The following is a 22,822-nucleotide window of genomic DNA, read 5'->3' on the forward strand; positions in this document are numbered from 1 at the left end:
TAAGCTCTTGGACTTTATTGAATTTTATCCTTTTTGGCAAATATTGTGCAAAGATATGATGCCTCCTGGTGCGACGGTGCGGATATGATTTATTTATATAAGTCGTATATTTTTATATATTGTCAAAGAAAAGAAGGGGTCAACAGAAGAGGAATAAACAGCATTCTTCCAAAGGTTTTCCAAAGTCAAATTTCAGATGCAGGACTTTAACTTGTAATGCTGTATTTTTGCATTGTTGTAGATAATCTGAATACTTCTTTGACCTTCCCAGGAGCCTGCAGAAAGAGTACGAGCAGCTGAAGGAGCAGCACGGCCAGCGAGGGGCCCCCGCTGGAAGCCCCTGGGATTCGGAGGGTTCTTTCGCCCATCCCGATGAGGCTGATCTTCTAGCAGAGGCCAAGCTGTTGCGACAACACAAGGGCCGGCTGGAGGGCCGCATGCACATCCTGGAGGAACACAACAAACAGCTGGAGTCCCAGCTCCACCGCCTTCGACAGCTACTGCACCAGGTGAACACTTACGCAGATGTGTCGGGCCGTTTTCCCCCAAGAAGCCACAGGTTATGTCTGAGAGACGACAGAGAGAGAGGTCTAGACAGTCATAGACTCGTACGTTACAAAGCTAGCGAGTCCTCAGGATTGGGTTATTTCTCGCCGTTGTGGACTTTTCCCTGACAACTGCAAAGTGGACTTGTTTGAAATGGATTCAAACTGCAGCTGTGAAGAGGCCGTTGGCAGAAAGAATGGCCGTTCTTTTGGTGCTTAGCAGACAGAAAACAGCTTAAATGTTGTAAACTGTTCACTAATGGACAAGAACTTCAAACCTGAAGCGGCTTAATCACAACTACGCGATATAAAAGCGAGTTAGTTGCATTTGTCAGCTGTAAGTATGCTTTTAGTATGTGACATTTCCCCCCAACAGTAATAGATTACTTTCATTCTAGCTGGGGATTTTAATGTTGCTGATGTTCTTGCTGATGTTCTTTAAAAGTAAGTTCAATCAATGGATGTTTTCCTCATGAAGTTGTGTTTCCCTTCATTTCATTAGGCCTATTGTTGGGGAGCAGTAATCACAATTCACTCACTCACTCCCCACTTCAGAAGTGGAACGCTGACACGAAATGCCTTTAATGAAATCAAGGATTCTTTCAGAGTAATTTGAATAAATCAACATAAATATGAACTTCTGCCCCCAGTAGTCCACACATATTTGTATGTAAACATGCTAACCCATTACATTTATAGTTATAGTTTTTGTGCCCGTGAATACGAAAACCCGTTCGTCAATGCTGAGATAAGAACCTAATCATGTCATTTCCATTCCACCCAGGAGTCCAGCATTTGTCCATAGTCCTTCTATCAATAACGTCCAGATGTGTTTATGCCCGGCCTAATTGCTCACAGAGGTTGGATTGTTTGTGCAAAGTGAGAAATGCACAGTCCTCGAGCCAAACAAACAAATCAGATTGAACAATATTGGCTCTGTGGTCGCGGTGGAGCAGCGGCGGCACAGTAATAACTCACAACAAATACGGCCCGAGGACGGCAGCTGACGTGACTCGGCAGATTTTTTTAATGGATGAAGATTAACAGTTTGACAGAAATAAGATGCACCCGTCGTTCACCATGTTGGAGATTTCCCTCCATTTTAAACTTTAGATGTTTGGTAGAAATACTCCTGAAAAGCAAAAGTACTCGTTAAGCAGTATAACGGCCCTTGTCAGTATACGATTATCAGGTATTGTATCATTGGATTATAATTACTGAGACATTGAAGGAGTAATATACGACATAGTATAGCGGCTCTTAGCTAACTATGCTAACACTTGGCCATAGTTAGCATAGTTAGCTAAGAGCCGCTAGCTCAGGCGTCCCCACATTTACTGTAGTAACTTGTGAACTGACACAGAGTAGCAATGCTTAAGTGGAGTGTAAGTACTTTAAACTGTACTGAAGTACAATCCCCACTTACTCATCATTATACAACTACCTGCATTCACTAAATAAGAACTTCTGTTTTCTGACATTTAAGTCCCAGGAGTCCTGATGATATGTCAACACGTCTCTCCATCAACCGTTACCGCCAAGCTGCAGAATAATAAAGCCAGCCAGCTTGATGGCACGCTCTAAATTCCCACTCCTGAAGGCCGACCAAAGCCCTGACCTTAGCTATTCTCAGACGAGCCTCAAGACGCCGGCTGCGCTCGAGAGACGTTTCCAACGTTTTAGCCTTTACTTGCGCCGGGGGGCACCAGGAGATGAAGGAGGAGGAGGAGGAGAAGAAGAGGAGGAGGAGGAGGAGGGGAGGGAGGCAACATTGATTTGCAGTTGAAAAGCTGAAGGGAGTGTGGGAGTCTGCCTTAAATGTCAGCAGACATCAAGCTTTCTCTTCTGTGCATCAAAGCGGCGGAGCGCGTTCGCACCAATTGATCGACTGTCCGCAGCGCTTTGGTGACACGGTCCTAATCTGGAGTTGATGGATCGAGATACTGTCTTCTCATGTTTTTTCAGAGTAGCTGGGCTTTTTTTTTCTTTTTACTGCCGTTGTGATATATTTTCATCGGTTTGACAAATTCATCAGACTTCTACCATCACCCGTGACTCGAAAGTTTCATTTATATCGTAAAGAATGAAAACCCTCGGCGTGTCTCCGAGTGGTCTTTTCACTGATACTCGGGACATCTCGGGGCACAACAGGTATTCCATAGTCACAGCGAATAGTAATAGAAACCAAAGGAACAGTGAGGAGGTCTGTCACAGACGAGGCCCTGACCAAAACACAGTGAATGTGAACATTGCTAGATCGGTCTAGGGCAGCACCTGTGGCGGCTGCATTAACGTCTGTCACATCAGCCTCTGTTGAGATGGAATTCATAAATGTGTTGGACGGGAAACCTGTGGATGTGCGAGACATGTCTTCTCCCTCGGAGGAAACGTGTTGTATTGCTGTAGATGTGGACGCAGCACGTATGGACATGGACAAGAAGGAATGTCTTTTTGATCTTGTGGCTGGGCGGTCATGACTTCAATTTAAATCGTGAATGTTTAGCGGTCCAGGAAGCTCTATAGTTTCACTCAATAAAGCAACTCTGCATACGGCAAAGAGCTAGAAGAACGCTATTCAGATGTCCTTTGGGTCCCATGATGTGATTGATGCTGAACTAGTCGGGGGAAATGGCAGAGACGTGTTTGTGAGACGTGGTTTTGTGCACGCCCCTCTGGTACTCCCTTGTCTCCGCCTGGCGCTGTGAAGCACAGCTAATTTTGAAGTTGTCAAGCGTAATAATTACGTTATAATAATGGAGTTTTCTTTTTTTCTGCCGTCTCTCCTCTGTCTCTCTCAGCCGGAGATGGACTCGAGGGTAAATGGAGTGTCCTCTCCAGCCGTGCAAGATGGAGGACCACTTACTGAGAACTCAGGTGAGACAGTCGAGCTCAGAGAGACACAAACGCACTCGCATTGATCTTGATGTATGAAGATATGCAGTTCAATAACGGGATGAAGCCGCAGCTTTTAGCTCCTACGCCGTTTCTCCACAAACGGAAACGTGTCGCTTAATATGTTATGGAACCATTTTGAGTGTCTGTGGTAACTGAACCCAATGTGTGTGTGTGTGTGTGTGTGTGTGTGTGTGTGTGTGTGTGTGTGTGTGTGTGTGTGTGTGTGTGTGTGTGTTCAGATGAGTTGCTGGATTCCCACCACAGCAGCTCTGACCTGGCAGATGTAATGGAGCAGATTAACAACTCCTTCCCCGCATGCAGTCGTAAGTTTCCTCCTCCTCCTCCTCCTCGTCTCCCCCGCCGCGTCTTCTCAGCTTCTGTAGGCAGATTTGTGTTTCGCCACAAGGACGCTGGTCAGCAGAAAAGTAGTGCATGTCACTCCGTTTAACTGTTCATACTTCGTGCCCTGCAGGGGAAAAAATAGCGTGGAGCGAACCACATATGGGAATGAGGCCGATTTGTACCCTCCTTATACAGCAATACATTTTTTTTCCTCTAAATGAGTCAATAAAAAGTCAAAAGTAGTAGAAAACTATTTGTTGTCACCGCATATTACCTAAACTCCAACATGCCACCTTTGAACCACCTGTTTATCTCTACCGACAGTCCGAAACCCAAAGATATTCAGTTAATAAAGCAGCAAATCCTCATAACTGAAAAGCTGGAAGCTGAGAATGTTTTTCATTTTTGATTGAAACAAAGCTGAGATGATTGATCACTTATCAAAAGAGTTGCTGACCCTAATTTTAAGGCTTGGCAATATGGAGACAATCAAATATCAAGATATTATTGACCAAATACCTCAATAGTGATATAGCGATGATATTGTAGAGTTTGTAACGTAAATAATAATACATCTAGACATGACATGCCTTTACAGTAATGGAGCCAACAAACCAGGATGAGACAATTATGCCATATAATCATATCCAAAATCTAAATCGATGTCTAGTCTCATATCCTGATATGCATACATTATGGTTATGCTGACCAGCACTACCTGACTTAATGGACTGAACATTTAATCTAAAAAAAAGTCTCACTTTTAAGCTTAAATCTTCTCTACTATTATGTTATTATATACATTTATGATGTTATTATTAAATCAATATTCAATTGGAATCTGCAGATGTGTTTGTTGTGAGATGCATCTCACACGTTTGAAGTCCACAGTTCATCCAGTAGTTCATTTTGTGTATCCGTGTTAGTGCTCCTTACATCTGTGACATCATCATTCGAGGAGTTGTTGCAGCAATAAATGAAATAGAAACAGGAAATTGAGGCCGGAGAGAATCGGTGGTTCGGTCCTGAAGCAATCAATATAATCTACAGTTTCATTTTGAGTCATCGTCCGCCTTCTAATTGTCTCCTTTACTTCCTCTCTCTGCTTTTGTTGATCCTTTTATCTCCTCTGTCCTCTGTCACCACCTCACATATTGCTGCGCTGCATCTGCCTTTTGTTTTTTCCTCATGCTGTCATTGGACATTGTTGATGGTGTGTGTGTGTGTGTGTGTGTGTGTGTGTGTGTGTGTGTGTGTGTGTGTGTGTGCTATAACTGGTAGCAGCTGGAGCAGCTGTGCTCTTATTTCCAGTCATGAATACTAAAGGTCTTGTGTTCCTGTACTTCATTGCAGTGTGGTATATAGAGTGTGCTTTTTCCTATAATTACTGTCAAGGTTCCTGCAGTGCATGCTGGGTCCTCTGCGTTGTGACTTTCTGCTTTCACCTAGATTTTAAATACAGCCTCAAGGTTTCGTTGGTCATCGTTTAAATTTGGTTTTCGATGTGATCGAGGAAAAACCTTAGACACTCATTACTCTACTACGAGTATCCACCTCTGGGAATGTCCATCAAATAGAGAAATAACACGGAAAAAAAAGGGGTTTGAATAGCGAGTTAGAGAGCACCGACTTTAAATTACATTCAAATTTTAGAATCAAAGCTCCTATGAGGGCTTCAGTTAAAAAAAAATCCATTCTAATCTGGCCGAGTAGACGCTCGCTCAGGCATCGTCGGCGTTCGGTTGCTGAACGGCTCCGGGGCGACACAGAGCTGAGTGTGTGCCTGAGAATTTAAACAGAGATGAATTCAAGTGTTAAACCGCTCTGTTGTCTCTTTGCTTTGTCTTCCACAGCTTCGAGTCTCTCCTCAAGACCACAGGTAAGACGAGCTCCTTCCACAGCAGTTCTCCGAGTCAGTCTGCGTTCGCGAGCTCTTGTGTGGAAGGTGCTTTCTGCTGTTCTGTGTGTGTTCTCACGGGTTTGAGTAATTGGCAAAGGTGAGAGAACTTTGAGCGGGGGGGGGGCTGCATTTCAGAGGTAATTACAGCCGCTGTCACAAAAGCAGCCCCCCCCCCCCCCCCCTCCGCGTTAGCCTTCGCCTGCCTCAGCCCGCCACATTTTGGTGGCCTGTGAGAAAGACCCGACTAATGGATCTCTCTGGAGAGCCATTAGCTGCTCCTCTCATTCCCCACAGTCGGAGACCAAGGTGCATTTTGGGACGGAGGTGTTGTGAAAGCCCTTGCCGCTGACCTCTCCAGGCTGCATTTTTTTCTTTTTTTTTTAACCCCGCTCTGATGCTTCTCCCCTCCCACCATTCTTTACTTCCTCTCACTGTATTTTTGCTCAGCTTGTTTCTTCACACACAGCTCCTACCTTTCCATGTCTTTATTTGCTGTTGATCTGTTAGTGGTGGCTGCTGACAGACAACAGACACATACTTTCACCTTTTATTTCTACTCCCTCTTTGTTAACCGTTACTCTTCAACTTAGAGCTTTCAGCATTTTACTCCTCTAAATTAAACTCAAGTTCAACATGACTCTTATCAAGCCTGCAATACACTCGTTGTGCTCAGTACACTTAGGAGACAAAGTGAACCTAACGTCCCACATCTCCTCAGTCTCCTACTGGTATTTAGTTGAATCATCCACTTCTCCCTTTTTTTCCATTGTCCTTGGCAAACACTGCAATACACTTTCTGTTAGTTTTCACACAAAGGCATGGGTGAATAGGTTTGAGTGGCTAATTCCACTTCTGAGAAGACGGCCATGTTTTGTAAAAAATCTCCCCTGCATGGTCCCCGCCCACCTCCTCCCCGTCCTCCACACCGAGCTCCTAATGGACTGGTAGCCGCCTTGAGGGACTGCAGTCCATTTACCGGCTTTCGGATCCGATTACTTTGTTCTGATATTTCCACACAGAGAGGTCTTGATCAGAAACGAGGAGGCGGGTTTACCTGCTTCACTTGGGCTATGAATAAAAAAAAAAAAAAAAGACAGGAGTCCTAACGAACCCTATTGCTCCGCTTCATGACTTCCTGTTTGTGTTCTCTGTTTTGCAGGTATTGTGAGCACAGTCGCCACAGAGGATGCCTTGTGTTTGTGTGAGTGCGTGTGCACAGGACGTGTTGGAGGAGACAGAACCATTCCCAAACAAACAATCCCCCCCCCCCCCCCCCCCCCCCCCCCCGATCCCAAAGACGCACAGGACCAGACAACTTAACTACTTTTACCACCTTGTCTTGTACTATGCAAACTGTACATTTTATGAACTGTAGATTGTACCTGAACTTGGTTCAACATTTGTCAGTGATTTGTTTAGATATGCAGATGAGTATATGGACACGGGGCTTTGTATAGTGAAAAATATGCTTTTTTCTGTTGTTTTTTTTTTTTTCCAGAGGGTTGTGTGAGATTTGTATTTCGTTCTTGTTAAGTTCCGCCCTCACTGGGAATCAAACTGTTACATATGTTGTCATTCCACTGCTTCATACCCTCACAGTCCCCCCACTTGCAATTTTTTTTTTTTTTGTCAAAGGAAGTAGCCACAGGTCTCCATGTTTGGGAGCACGCACAGTTCCTGAGTAATAACATCTAGTGGCCGAAAGGATTATTGTTTTGAAGACTTTTCAAGCCTCTGTTTTCTTTTGAGAATCGTATCTTGTAGCATGCTCGATGTCAAGTTCCCCTTTAAAGCGTTGCTATGGCGGCAGACTTTGTGTCCACTGCGCTTTGTTGATATAAACTTTACCCCTTCTGTGCCTATATACAGCTTGTCATTCCACGTGTGGAAGACAAGAGATACCAGTCGATAAATGAAAGTGGGTTTGTGTATAAAGAGTGACGTTTTGGAGAATAAAGATTTTAATCTAAAGTTGTTCTGAATTTTGGGGTTTGTAAGAGGCCCGCCGTCATTATGTAGAATAGTTTTTTTTTTTTTAAAAGATATATGTTCAGAAATCAGAGGAAAGCCATGATTGCCTTGCTACCTCAGACTCATAGACACAGTTTTGTTTTTGTGGTTCGTAAACTTGTTTAAAACAGTTGTGCTCATTTACAGAACAAGAACAACCTGGTTTAGCTTCCTAAGCTTCAGCTTACTGTATTGGTGTACACTGCAACGAGGAGATACCAAGTAAAAAAAAAATAATAAAAGAGAATCTATTACTGTACCACGATGGGTCTGTGGCCGGATGAAGCTAGCCGTGCGTTCTGACCAGTATTCCTGTATCTGATGTTGGTTTTGCCACTGGCCTACTAGCACTGGTCCCTCACTGCGTTGTGTTGTTGTGCTATCTGCTATCCTGTAAAGACTTGTGAGACTGAACAACACTACTATAACCCTCCTCTGACTGTAGACTAACGGTGGTGATGATTTTTAATGATTCCGATCATGACGGACAGTACCGTGGCAGAACTGTGTCGCTTCTCCTGAGGTATGTAAAATAGATCGACCACACTACGTGTAATATGGCTACGTTTTATTCTAAATAAAAATTTTATAACAAGTGCGTCTCCCCTCTTGCATTGCTTCACTTAATGTAACTGTCAGGCCTGTAGTAGTAGATTGAGGCTGTAAATATTCAGCGGTAATATGCATGTAGATGAATCACTTAACAGAATTTCATGAGCACTGATCAGAAATTCAATTCCACTACTTGAAGTGTTTTCACATGCAGCGCTTGGCTTGAATTTAAAACCATCTATCGAGGAATTCAGGCCTCATTACTGCCGACTCTTCAGTGTCACCGCAGCATTATTTATCATGATCATTGATCATGCAGCGAGAGGTTGTGTCATTATGACACGTCTGCAGTTAACATGCCGAGCTGTTACTGAGAACTCCAAAATGAATGATGAAAGGGAATTAGCCTTTAGTTCCTTCGATTGAGCAGCGTTCCTCTCCGGTGGCTTCACGCATTGATGATTCTCGAAGGTTGCACGATGTTCCATTAAAGACATTTAGCCTGGTTTTACCTTGGCCGCGCTGTCACTTGTTGCTTGGTTATGAATCAAATCTGACTGGACGAGTCATTCGAAGGTGTAAAATCAGCTCATGTCACACTTCGATATGTCCAGACAGGAAGTTGCCTGCACTGTGGCTGCAGCTATTGGACCACAAATGGCTTGTTTCCTTCCTTTAGGCAAGTCCTAGTGGTATAACCATGTCCTCTCCACTAGTACTGAGGAAATATTGATTGTTTCCATATTGTTTTTTGTTAAAATTCAACACAAATAAAAGTAACTTTTCCATGCCAAGTTGTGTTGTTACTATCGCTCCCTCTCATCTGTGGTCCAGCCATAACACACTTCAATAATGCAAAGTGGAAGTGCACCCTAATTGGATCTGACTCATATCCTCCTCTGTTCTCCCTGAGGTGCTTTAATTAGTCTGCCACTCCCATCTCTGTAACGCTCTGCAGGAATCCGCTCGTTTGGAAAGGCAAAGAAGTTTAAGTCATAAAGTAGCCACACAAGAGAGACGTGGTGCTTATTGCTCAATGGATCCCATGATAGAGAGAAGTGCGCTGGTATTGTTATTAATATTAATGTGACAATAAGTCTATGTGAAGGAGGATTTGGTTTAATTACTGTAACAATATAATGTGCTCATATGAAACTTAGTCAATACAAGATTGCATGATGTATCGGCCATCTTTCCAAAGTGTTTTAATCCTGCTCAGACAAAGCTCTCTGGGAATTACAGCATTAAACTGTCAAGCTCCAGCGAGGCGCAGTCTGCCGTCGAGAATGAGCGAAGATTAATATTCCGCTGTTCAACAAAAACACAATTCAATTAGTGGATGTTTTTAATAATAATACAATAAGAATTGTGATAATGAAATTCCGTGGTACTCCAAAGAGATCAAAGGTCAGCCCTGCTGCTGGTAAGAACTGCACCAAACCAACTCTATCAACAGCATCCTGCAAAACTACGTCCTCGATCTTCATCGGCCATAGCAGCCTCATGTGGCTGTGACGCTCATCACACACAAATGAATAAAGGATTATGAGACAACTGGACTGAGGTGAACGTTTGGCTTGAGGGTGCAGTCAGCTCTCCTGTAACCGGAATACAAAAATTGACAAAATCATCTTCAGCCAAGATTCATTCAGTAACTGTTCCGGAGCACAAACTGCATCAGCAGATGGAGCTGACAACTGGTCATGGATTCACTGAAGATGAGCCATAGCTTAGCCTTACTCTTTTGGTTTGTGCAGAGCCAAAAATCAGCCTTTGGCTGCGATGCAAAAATAAAACTTTTTTGAGAAGTTGTAAAGCAGGGGTATTCAATTCAAATTCCAAAAGGTCCAGATTGAGAAAATCTCCTCGTGCAAAGGTCCAGAACATTACAATAATATCTAACTTGTGCTATTTAGTGCCATATATATATATATATATATATATATATATATATGTATATATATATATATATATATATATATATTCAAGAAGTCTAGTAGTAGTAACGTGTCTGTGTAGTCAACAACTGTTAAATCAAATAAAGAAAGTACACATCAATTATATTTTAACAATTTTCAAATTGAACTGGATGGATTATAATATATAAATAATACATAGAAATACATAAATAAATGTTCTTCTCATTTCAAGTAAAATAAGGTCTGGATTAAAGAATAACTGACATAACTGAAAACTTTCAAAAAATGTGCATCTTAAGAGGAAATGGTGCATAGTTACAAAATCATTTCACCTCAGGTTGATAGCAGACCACCTCAAGGTGTCACTCAGAGAGAACCAGGACATTCTGATGTAGCATTTCAAAATAAAAGCCCTTCAAAATCTCCGAGGTCCGCCTATCAGTGACCCCTGTTGTAAAGTAAACTACTTACAGCGAATAAAGTAGTAGCAATGTAGCTCCATCTTAATAATAAAACACTGTAAGGACTTCTCCATATTGTTGGCTTACAGGATTAAATTTAAAAAGAGGTCTATTTATTTAGACATATTCATCAATATGTGTATTTATCAAGTGAACATTTAAATACTGTTCATGTCAACAAGGGGTACAGCTGTGAATCTCATGTATATTGTACAGTACATCCAGCTTAATGTTGTTGCAATACAGCTTCCGGCCACTTGTGGAAGCATTGAGTCACTGCTGAACAATCGCCAACCTGGTCGGTTATCAGGAATCCAACACCACTGTTGAGACAAAACCATTTTTCAAGTGTCATTTCAGTTCCTCATCAGATCAGCTCACTTGACTTTGCCTAAAGGACTGCAAGTCCCATAATGCACCACCAGCAGGCCAGTGCAGGCTGCTCACTACTTTAAGTTGGAACACCTGCGGATGGAAGGTCTCTCTCTCAGCAAACATCTCAGCAGAGAGAGAGATAAAGAGAGAGAGAGGCAAGCAAGGAGTCAACTCATGGTGCAACCAAAGAAGCCCCTGGTACTGTAGCCAGACCTTTGTTGTGGTGATTGTTTGGTATTGGGAGTGTTTCTATAGGCATTGATGGTGGGATGTACTGTTTGATGAATTGTACAGTGGTAACCAAGCAGCACACAGCCAGCATGCATATCGGTAACGTTGATTTGGTTGGTATAGGATTTAGTTTTAACGTGCTAAAGCCAGTTTAAAGATAAACTAAGTCCCAAGCAAGCCCAGATTCTTTAGAAGGTGACACAAATGATTTATTTTCCAGACATGTTGATGTCGTATGCCGTTATTTTTTTGCAATTGTTTTGTGGAACCCTCTTTATTTAATTTGATAGATGTATTGATTGATGAATATTTGATTTGCTAAGGCAGCTGAGGAGCTTGTATGCGTGTAACCCTTCTGAAGAAGCCTTGAGTCTGAAGCTGCTCTGCTAATTTAGCTTTTACTCTATTTAGATTAAACCCAACAAGACGGCAAGACGGCAGTGGCTCTTGTTTCTCTCAACTCCACGCTTCAAACAGCACAGAGTTCGCTTCGAGGTGTTTAAGACCGACTACACGTGCACAAGTAAGTCACAATTCAACTTGCCAGGTGCCTGTAAAGGGCTAAGCTTTAAAAAGGTTTACGCTTAAGAAAAACGTCTATATTCTCCATCTATTTTAACACCCTGAGTCATCGACGGTTGTCCCAGTTGCCTCCAGTGCCTCCTGTTTCAGTAAAGGTGCCCTCTTTGGCAGTAAAACATTGACCCTGACCCCGTCTGCGCTCCACATGCAGAATGAATACTGCACTACAGGCTCTCTCGTGTCCTGTGTGTGTGTGTGTGTGTGTGTGTGTGTGTGTGTGTGTGTGTGTGTGTGTGAGCCTCTCACAGGATAACCCACGACATCAAATCTATTTCATTTCCTCGTCCTTTTGTCCTTAAACTCCTCTGAGCATCGCCATCTGTGATCTGCTTATTCTCTTTCGTGGGGTAAAAACAGACCACGACGATTCCTCCAGGCTTTGGCCGTATGGCCTCAGCTGTCCACCGACCGACCGACCATCCAACCTATCTTTTTGGATGGCACAGTGCTGGATGGTTATCCCCCCCCCCTCCCTCCCTCCCTTCCTCAGCCCTCCTTTTTTCCTCATTCATGCATCAGCGCTGGCTGGCATGCAGATCCGTTCGACAGCTGTCCTCTTTGATCAGATGCTTGGCAGCGACGGAGCCGGTGGTGTGGGTGGGTGTCTTGGCGGGAAGCTGCCCCTGGCACAAGGCGAGGGGCGCAGAGGACGGGGAACAGATGTTGAGGACGGGGGAGGCGAGACCTGTCCGGGATACGGGCCGGACTCAAGAGGAGTCAGGGAAAGAGGAAGGGAGGAGTACAAGGCAAGCAACCTAGAGGGTGGGGGGAACTGATCAGGAGATTACTGAAGGAGGTACTTTCTGTTTTCATTATTGCTATTATGTTAGCGGTTGAATCTCTGTTATGCTTACACAGTGCTCCTCCACGTCAATGTTCCAGCTCACTCAGACTTGAGATAAACTCGTATCCTAATGAACCTCCCGGCTTTAACTATTCCCTCGCACTGCTTATCTGCCGGAGTTTATCGTCCTCGGTGCTCTCCAGATCTCCAGAATATGCTGCGTGTGCACAGTGAGTTAGCATTAGCACCGTTTTAGCTCTCTATTTGACAATTAATTTTAAGTATCTAACTGCACCAGGACCTTCTTCTGGCAGGGCATCGACGTGGGGTTTAAATTGTGAATGCTTCAGGGAATATTCTGGGCGTTTGTCCCATGTCAGCAATTTTCTTCTGTGGGCTTTATAGAAATGAAATAGAGAGCAAAACCTGATATATTAAGTATACTTTCTTCAATCACTTTGATGTACTTCATTTAGAGCCAGCCTTAATATGGCACAGTGCATTCGGCTCTCAAGTTCTGACCTCTGCGGCTTTAACTGTAAATTGCTTTTTTTCAAATTGATATATTTTTCATTTTTACTCGTCTCTCATTACCCAGAAATAATTGCGATAAACTGTATTATTGTCATTTTATGCCAGACCAGCGAACCTTTAATTCTTAAGAACATTCGGATATTTGAAATGGAATGTGAAAAAAATATCCTAAATAAATAAAACGTGAATACATTTAACCACACAACAACAACAAAAAAAACAATAAATAAAATTAACTCTCAAGCTCCGTTAACAAAAAATGTGCAATGTGTGCACAATCCCTAAGTTTTATAATATTAATGTTTGTTCCGGCATCCTGTAAAGCAACATGCATGTAAACACAAAGGGCAATGTCGATGTCGGCATGAATGATTGAGGTCTTGTCCATATAGCTTATAATAGGGAGATACATATTTTTGTCACAGGCTGTTATCAGTTGCCTTGCTGGCCGCCTTATTATCTCATTTAAAGGTCATTGGGTCATTTGCCCCAATCCCTATGCTAACATTATTCACCCCTCTTTACACGTGTACGGCTATAACACACACACACACACACACGCACACACACACACACTTGTATTATTGCAGTACACCTATTTTACCTGCTTTTCTCTCCAAAGCAGAGACTACTGTAAGCCTCCTCACGCCTCTTTTGTAACCGGCTCTTTCAGGATGCCTGGTCAGGGCCGAGGACTAATGAACGGAGACAACCCGAAATCGGTGTGTCTGAAATTAGAGCAGCGGGAGGTGTGCAGGGGAATCAGTCAATATCTTCCCAGTTTCATTACAGCATGGACCATTAGCTGCTGACAGGTCATTGACGTTCCTGGTCACGATGTTTAGAGCCCTGCTGCCACATTGTCGGTATGAACCAATCGGGCCACTTGTAAACACAGGCGCTAATGAAATTTGATGGGCCTTTTCAATTGGCTGAAAGATTTAATGGAAAAAGATGGAATGGATCTTTGTTGTGATGTGTTGCATATAGGAAAAAATAAATAAATGGTAACCACAGTATTCGCCATTTTGTGCCAAATGATTGCAGTTTGATTAGCATGTTTCCTTGTATGCGTGAGATGGAAAGTCGTCGGGGTGCCAGGTGTTTTTCCTCGCACCTTTTTTGCTCTCATGACAAACCATCTGCCAGAAGATAATCTGATGCTCATCACACCTCTGTGGCTGACAGGCTGCGGTTGGATGCACCCCAACAGGTTTGCCTCACTCCTGCAGGTTGTGAATAAGAAAACACTCTGAATTATTAAAAGATCGCTCTCGGCCATGCAGCTCAGAGCCCGGTTGCCATTAACGTGTTGACAGTAATATACTGAATGTCCACCAAGTGATAGCTTGAGTTTTAGATGGGGCACCGAGGAGAAATGTGACATTTGGTCCATATTTTGAGATTAGAGAGGACGCTACAATAAACCGTTCTGGTGCTGCAGGTGATATGATTTCCAATCACCTTGTCGGAGCGATAGTCGTTTGGTATGCAGATGATTTCCTGAATGTTTTCTGAGGCTGAACTTTCGGCATGCTAAATGTGCTCACAGGTGTTTTGCTCATTGTCACTTGTCATTTGACATGCAAGTCTGCGATATGGGTACGCTGTTAGCGTTAGCGCTAGCCACGTGAATCCCAGACTAATTGAAAGGGTAACCTCTAGCAGCGGGCTGGTTGGTGATGAAAGCTGCCAACGTATGACACCTGCCTCCAGATAGCCAACAGAAAAATGGAACCGCAATAGCTGGGTTTCAACCAGTAAAGGGCAGTCAATATGCACAATTACAATATGTAGGATTTAAATACTTTGCACGAGAATGTTAAGATTTGGACTGGAGGGAGCAGAGCCTGGGTTGTTTTTGATTCTATATTTTAGTTCTAAATGAATACATATAATCAGGATGTTACCGGTGGATAACCACAGAAGACTACTCAGGATTTCTATATAATTCATAAAGATTTGACCCATCGCCCAGTAGATGAATAAATAGCATCAGCAGGGACATTCTATCTATTGTCGATTTGATCGTGCAATCCGCAAAATCCTATGGGTGACGGTGCAAACTCCAAGAAACAGACCCAGGAGTCTTTACATAGACAATTGCAGTGTGTCTGAAAGTTGATCTAAGTACACTGAGAGTGTCTGGTTCCCCTTCAAGAGGGAGAAACTTACTCCACAAAAGAAGAGGCTGCATGGGATTAAGTTCTTTTTAAAATATGCATATCGTATTCTTTTTGACAAATGGGGTGCTAATGATCAAAACACAACTCACAGAGGCCTTTTAAAGAGCCTGTCAAATTCAGCTGACAGGGTGATGGGAGGAAGGGGAGATGCAACTGCACCACCTGAGAAACGGGAGAAGATGTCGGTGAATAATGCAGGAGGGAGTAGTCGTGTACGAATGTGGTTTGATGCGCTCATTTGACTTGTCACCTAAGTGTGCATAAAGCTGTATGTGAGCTGTAAAGACTCGACGCTTCTCAATGAGCTCATCTGAATGTTCTCGAAAATGCATTGTGGTCCGTCTTAAAAACAAGGCTGCTGAGATGCAGTGTTCACTTGACAGTTCCAGCGAGGAAAGAATAGGAAGTAAACGGGAGAAGAACACCGTGCAAAGTGAATGAAGAGCGCAGAAAGAGAAAGCAGCAATGATTCTACGGTATAAGCAGAAATAATAAGCTAAAGGGAAAAGGAGGAAAGGTAAGCAGAGAATCAAGCTGTCAGCTGGTGGCAGCCACTTTTCATTCAGGCCATCGTAATCAGTTCTATTGTGAATAACTGAATAACTTGTGATTCTTCACTCGTACTCGTGGCTTTGTAATACAGTCTGTAAGATGAGACAGAGGCGGTCTTCTGTGTGAGTTCTTGATCGTAACTAAAAGAAGCGATGCTTTCAATTATCTGCCAGTGAGTACAGGACCTATCCATCATCGCTCTTGGTTTATTTTTCATTTTTCTCTAATTGGCAATTTCAGCGGCTGCCTGTTAGAAGTGATCCCGCCTCCTTGTGCAACCCGAGCTGCTAAACCTCTCGCTGTTCTGTTTTTCTTCACGTGTTCATTTCCATTCCAACCAGGGAGGCTGACTTACAATCCGACCGATTTGTCCAACGCTCATTTACCGATCATTAACTGTTAATATAATAATTAAGATAAGCCCGGCGTTATAGCAAGTGTCCGGTTGTGTCAAGAGTCTGTAATTTATAAAAAGTTGCATCTTTTCAATACCAGTTTTTTATGACTAGTACTAGCATTAACTTTTACACTTACTAGTGTGTGTGTGTGTGTGTGTGTGTGTGTGTGTGTGTGTGTGTTGAAAATCTCATGGCTGGAAACTCAGTTTTCTAATTTCACCTCCTCGCTCCCTCTACTCTGTATTCCATTATTCATGGTGTGACATGAGTTGCCAGGGAAAGCGTTGCCCCACTCCCCCCCCCCCCCCCCCCTTTAAAACCCCCCCCCCGTTGAAATAAAGCTGAAACCAATCCGGCTTAAGGCCCTCTCTAAGTTTCCTCGTAGCCCCTTTCAATCGCTGTAGTCTTAATGAAATTAGCTGGGCATCCAGGCCTCTCTGTGTGATACAGATTGCAGCTGGAAAGCAGGTTATCCTTTCACAGGAATAGGCCCGGGATGACACAACACCTTGTTTTTGTTCCCAAATCCGCAGGTGAACAATGCAAGCGCTCGGGCACTGGCATCAGCTAAACCAGAGATGCCAGCCTTGTCTGTTTTCTGCTGACAAGGGACAAGCTAAAGTGCAAAAGTGGAGCAAACAGCTAAATATATCAGAAACCAGTTTACAGCCCCACGATCAGCCATGTGCTCCTGTGTGAATACATGTACGCTACGCCCTGGCTCTGTTATCTGAACGAACGCCGTTGCGTTAGCTTGTATGTTGTGTGCTTTGATGCAGCGCAGAGCTTCTTTTTTTTTTTTTTTTTTTTTTTTTTAGCTGTGTGTAGTGAGCCTGAATATTGTCCGGGTGTATTACAAGTCTATAGCTCTGGGGTTTGTTAGTTCTTCTCTGGGAGATGTGTTCAGTCTCTCCATTAACTATTGAAAACAACATCTGCTTTGGAGAATTCCTTGTCAAGCTCTGGATCCTGAAGCAACAAAGAGGCTTGAAGATCCATTTATTATGGGCTCCTGCTGCCACTGAGCAGTCATAATGCACAACTTTTTACGTTGGGAATTTCACAAAATGACAAATACTGATGGCCAAGAGGTTTTCTTGGGCGCCGGGAGATTTAGGAGACAAAAAAGTTTGAATAGACAAATTCCTTTAACTCCAGCTAAAAAAAAAAGTTTTCTCGTCCCTAGCAGCTCGCACAAGACAAAACGTGGGGATGGATTCAATTTGCACATTAGCCGATAGTGTTCAAGGGAGAGCTTAGATATGGATTTCTAGGGAGGGTTCTCGGAACATGATTTCAGCTTTGTAATTAAAATTTCATCAAGTAATGAAGCGAACCAGAGGCTAAATGAGCATAAAGGTTAATCATCTGTTCAATAGCTAGAAGGTCAGACTTTGTGTACTTTGTATTATGTGAGATATTAAGTGTGTGCGGGCTGCTAATATCGGCTGTGCGCCGACATGAAACTAATGGACATGTTAAGTGTGAGCTCTGACAAGCATATTCGATTAAAGGTTAATTGTTGCGAAACACCAATAGCACAACATGGAAGGAAGCAAAGCTAGTTCATGACCTTGACACAGCTTGAGAGTGAGAGACTGAGAGGAAGAGGATGGTGCCTGCACTGTGTGATCTGTGTGTTTCCGGATGTATTCAGCGGAGACGGTCTTATTTCGTCTGCATTTTGATTACCATGTGGCCTTTTGTGCCTGTGTTCGAAACCACTGTAGGGTGAATGATTGCAGGTGAAATGGCCGGCCCTGAGAGTCTTACTGGCGAACATTGCAGCGATCACCTAATGGTCCACATCCGTCCCCTACATTAATGAATCTCTGTGCTTCTCTCTTCCTGTTTCCTTTTTAAGAATCTCATATCTTCAGTTGAAATTGTGTTAATTCTTCTCCCACATTTCTCTCCTCTCTGACACTGATTACTTCACTTTAATTCCTTTTCTATCATTGAACCACCTCTCTCTCTCTCTCTCTCTCTCTCTCTCTCTCTCTCTCTCTCTCTCTCTCTCTCTCTCTCTCTCTCTTGCTGCCATTTGCTCTTTTCTTCATCATGCCTTCATTTTGCTCTGCCATGCATGAACAAAACACTGAAGAACCAATCAGTGCATTTGTTAAAGGTCATTCTTAAAGGGGCAGTGTGTGAAATCTGGGCATATCTGGGGGGGGGGGGGGGTCCAGCGTTTCACCACCACTACTAGGTCCACTCAATCTAAATCCTAAAACAAAGACAAGTCAACTACTAACCAACAGCAGGGCAATAATATACGCAAAATCCAGATTAACAAAATGATGAATCTCTTGAGAGCTGGGCAAGCAGAGCATGTGGCAACTCCGGCGGCCGAACCCCCAGTGAGCAACCACGGCATCCATGTCTCGTAGCTTCGACAGAGCAACCTCCCGGAGGCGGGGAGGACGGAACGGAAAAAGCACAAAGAGGTTTTTCTCGTTTCTTGCCACTTTGAATTTAATCCAATAAAAACAAACTATCAAAAAAGGCACACGGACCCAACACCTTCAGCGTGACTGACAGGCCCTCGGGGGGGAAGCTGTACTTCTTCATCAACTCATGGTGGACTGAGGGAGGACTGTAAACGTCACCGCGGTGTTACAAGGACAGGACCGGGAGGGGCTAGCTGGTTAGCATGCTCACTTCAGTTGATATCTGTGCACCACAACACGTCTTTGACATAATGTCACATATGTCACACATTTTTTTTAAAGTACCTGTTGAAAAATGAACAAACAAACCTCCAACCTGGGGAGGAAATTCAAAATGTTTCCATAATAGCTATTAAATGTGTGTGTGCTACTGAGTCCCTTAACAATTGGGAGACTTAAATTCCCAGTCCCTTGCTGTCTTCTGTGCTTCACTAGTCTTCCTTCATGTTGTCTTTCTAGTGCCAAAGGGTGAGTGATGGCAGCCTGATGATGCTTACGTCACATGTGGGGGGAAAAAAAGCCTCCATATGCTGCTCTTTCCATGCAAGTGTAGTAGTCTTGATTGACAGGTTGATCGATTAGTTGGCCAGACCTGCGAGAACGATGACTTGCCCACGGGGCTTCGGTGTTACGTAAATGAGAGGAATATTCCGTTTCAGTGGATGCCGGACAAAAAAACCGGGACCGTATGTAATTCTGGGATTTTTAACGGGCACATTCAATGCTTAATTATAGCTTTTTAATTTAGCTCGTGAATGAGAATCTGTTCAATTCCCTTGAAACAGAAGAACAAGTGAAACGACACGTTGGGTTTAATGCTCGAACCTGTGATCGGGATTGTGAGCTCTCCTGTCGGGTAACCTCTTCCTTTCTTCCTTTCAATAATCCACAGGTTTGCTTCTGCATCCTGAAAGCTCTTCCCCTTGATTTTCAAAACAAAAAAACCTCGACAACTTCACCCGAACGGCTCCATAAGGTGGATTCCAGTTGCCATAACGTGCTGACTGTGTGGGGTCATTATTGATTCAGGCTAATCCCTCCCTATGTACAGGATTATCTCTGGCTGAGACTGTACAAACCACTGTTTACCAAAGACAACAGAATGCATCTGAAAGCCCGGTTGAATCCAATCGAGCCGCTAACACTGATCTGTGCTAATCCGGTCAATGACGGGGTCTCTCAGAGCAGGCACAGAACCTGATATTCCAGGATGGAAAGGATAGCTTTTACTGAATGCTAATGCTTTTAGGCCGTTTGTGTAATTCGTCCAGGATTTTATGAATCACTTTCTGGGCTGTGGGGTAAAATTTGGCATTTTATGCCAAACAATAAAGAACTGAGAGTGATACAAACCAGAGAATGCATTGTCTGGACACGCACATACAATTTAATATGGTGGTGCACGCATCTTCACACACGCGTCTCGTTTCCCTCCGGCCAAAGGGTCCCTGTGAACTAATTAGTGGTTGTAGAGCGTGGATCTGTACCCCATTGGAGGGTGGATGCATGCTAGATTGTAACCCTGTGTGTGCATGTGCGCGTCGATTTTTTGCGTGTGCGCTTGAAGAGCCGCGGGCCACGGAATATACCGGTGTGATGTTTTTCCTCTCGCCTCATTGTCCGACCGTGTAAATTAGGTTTCTTGTTTGTGTGGGAGCAAATATACTGTACATGTAGGTCTACTCCTCCATAACAATATCACATTGTGAACGTCTAATCATGTGGAAGACGGGCCTCAGCTGAATTAACACCAGTATCATCTGGCTGCACAAGAAGATAATTAGTAGTGTTTGTACGAGACAATGAGTCGGCATAATGAAGAGCCCCCCCCCTCATTGTAATAACCTGATGCTGATGTTTTTTATGCTTTTTTTTTTGCAAAAAAGTGATGCGATTGAGTTTATTTTCATAATCCAACAATTGTATTATTGTTTGAGGTTCCCCCCCCACTGAGCGAGGCGTTTGGGTCTTCCACACACACCAACATAACCAAATCCATTTCTAATCTTCATATTTGGACACACAAAGACTCAAGTATTGAATGCCCTTTTCTTTGCTCTCCCAAGATTACCTGTCAGGCTTGTCATGGTTGGCTGATGTGGACATTGTTTCAATTCTTTCTTTGTGTGTGTGTGTGTGTGTGTGTGTGTGTGTGCGCGTGCAGTCGTTCCAGCAATCATGGTGAGGTGACATTCTTTATCTACGTACATCTTCAGACGACTACCTTGGAGCTCCCTTGGTCGCTGACCATGAATCCTCCCGTAGTAGGTTCTAGTGTGGTGACGTTGTGGTCTGTAGAGACTGGTGGTCTGGAATAACAACGGTGCGCTACATCTGTTTTATCTCTGAAGCCAGATTCGTATCCATCTCACGCTTCAACGCACAAGGAACAAGCAAAGCCACTTGAACGGACGGAGGGTTACATATTCCGCATAAATAAAAGATGTGATTTGGTTTGGTGGCATCCTAGTTTCAGTTTCCTGGAGCGCTTCATCGCTCGCACTAGTCAAGTGGGAGCAGGACAGAAGCACTCGACATCGCTCCTGTTTTTACATTTACATTTGAAAAAGTGTGTGTTGACAAAGCAGAGGACAAGATGAGAAGCAACCATCACGGTCCATACTGTGTATCTGAAGGTGTTTCTATGCGTCCTGTTTTTGAGGTAAGATGAGGAGAGCGTCGTTGCAAAAACGGATGCAGCAAAAATAATCGCTTTGCGTTGAATTTCTTTGATCAGCCCTACCATTAATTATTTATTTCTCTCTTGAAAGATTATGACCTGATCCAGAAAACTCAATTCTCAAGATGAATCGATAATCGCGGTACCAGCCAACTCCTCCAAGTCACTTTAGATTTAGATACTTTAGGAGCGAGTCTGTCTGTCTGTCTGTCTGTCTGTCTGTCTGTCTGCGTGAGTACGGATATTGACACATTTTATTCGTATGATACTCTTGCTCGTAAAAAGTGCATTAACCATACCGGATACTCATTCCGTCTGAGTGTTTGGCTCGACTCATTACAAATGTGGAGGGCAGTGGCAGCTCTGTAGATTGGAGAAAGAGCCCAAGGCACCGACTTGCCTTTACAATCCAATTTACTTCCGTGGAAGAGGGCCAAAGTACAGCAGCGCCACTTATTGCCTGTTCTGTATGTATCTTTTTTTTTTTAATTTCTTTTCTGTTATTTTCAGAGCTCTTTTCCTTAATGAACAATTTATCTGCGAGGTATCGGTTTCAGGCGTCGTTGATGCTGGACTACTATTTCATAAGAGAAAAAAAAAAAATCAATACAAATTACGTTCTTCTTTGCAGGCATCACTGCAATGATCCTGGATTTTTTCTTATTAGGTATTTTACTCTTAGTTGGCATTAAGCGTCAACGACATGGAGCCAGGAGAACAGTGGCCTTAATCGCATTGATACAAATGTTCCTGCCTGAAAAGTGATGTTCAACAATTCTGGTCTTCCAAACGTAACTTACTTTTATATGCAACGATTTCGCTGGCCTTAATATGTCTGTGGCAGCTGGATAGCGCCGTTAAAGAACAATGATTTAAAGAGTGACCACACCGGGAGAACATTTGTTGAGTAGATAACTTCTATTTATCTCTAATCGCAGACAGAATATAACGGTATAAGTCATCGGGTCAACTAGACGCACCAATACCGATATCAGGGTATCATTACATTTATGTCAAAGTATTTATTTGTTACATTTGGTTTACAGAGTTAGGAAATGAATGGTGACGTGGAGCTTGATTTTTAGTCACTTCCGCACAGTGAGGCATGCAGCTTATTAGTTATTGATATTGGAGCGGTTCTGAGACGGGAGTCCAGAGATGATGAGCACCGCTGTACTCTTTCACAAGTAGCCAGTTTACAAGCTAAATTCCAGTCGACAAAAAGCTGAATCAACGGATGGTTTGTTGAGATTTATCGAGATTCGTTTTACAGTAAATTAGCAACTCTTAACAAGCATGGATTTTACAATGGCTCATAATACTCCCACATGCAGTCAGAGAGACGTTTCTTATGAGAGATCCAGGCTCCAGCAGGCCGAGCTCAGCATGTTAGTGTCCTTTTTTACAGTATGTGCCTGATATTGTT

At 43.3% G+C, this 22,822-nt stretch overlaps 1 protein-coding gene across 4 annotated transcripts in view; it reads left to right on the forward strand.

Annotated features, from left to right (window-relative positions):
• The window catches only part of utrn (utrophin), a 152,916-nt gene extending 145,263 nt beyond the window's left edge, over positions 1-7,653 (forward strand). For all 4 annotated transcript variants that reach the window (XM_068724443.1, XM_068724442.1, XM_068724444.1 and 1 more), the window contains 5 exons: positions 272-509; positions 3,344-3,419; positions 3,680-3,763; positions 5,636-5,661; positions 6,842-7,653. In XM_068724443.1, coding sequence (XP_068580544.1) covers positions 272-509; positions 3,344-3,419; positions 3,680-3,763; positions 5,636-5,661; positions 6,842-6,850 — 433 coding nt within the window. In that variant the 3' untranslated portion in view covers positions 6,851-7,653. The remainder of the gene's footprint in view (positions 1-271; positions 510-3,343; positions 3,420-3,679; positions 3,764-5,635; positions 5,662-6,841) is intronic.
• The last annotated feature ends 15,169 nt before the right edge of the window (positions 7,654-22,822 follow it).

The sequence above is a fragment of the Cebidichthys violaceus genome, unplaced genomic scaffold, assembly GCF_023349555.1.
Source record: "Cebidichthys violaceus isolate CVI_PGR_0920_01 unplaced genomic scaffold, fCebVio1.0.p SCAF_31, whole genome shotgun sequence".
Classification (NCBI taxonomy): domain Eukaryota; kingdom Metazoa; phylum Chordata; class Actinopteri; order Perciformes; family Stichaeidae; genus Cebidichthys; species Cebidichthys violaceus.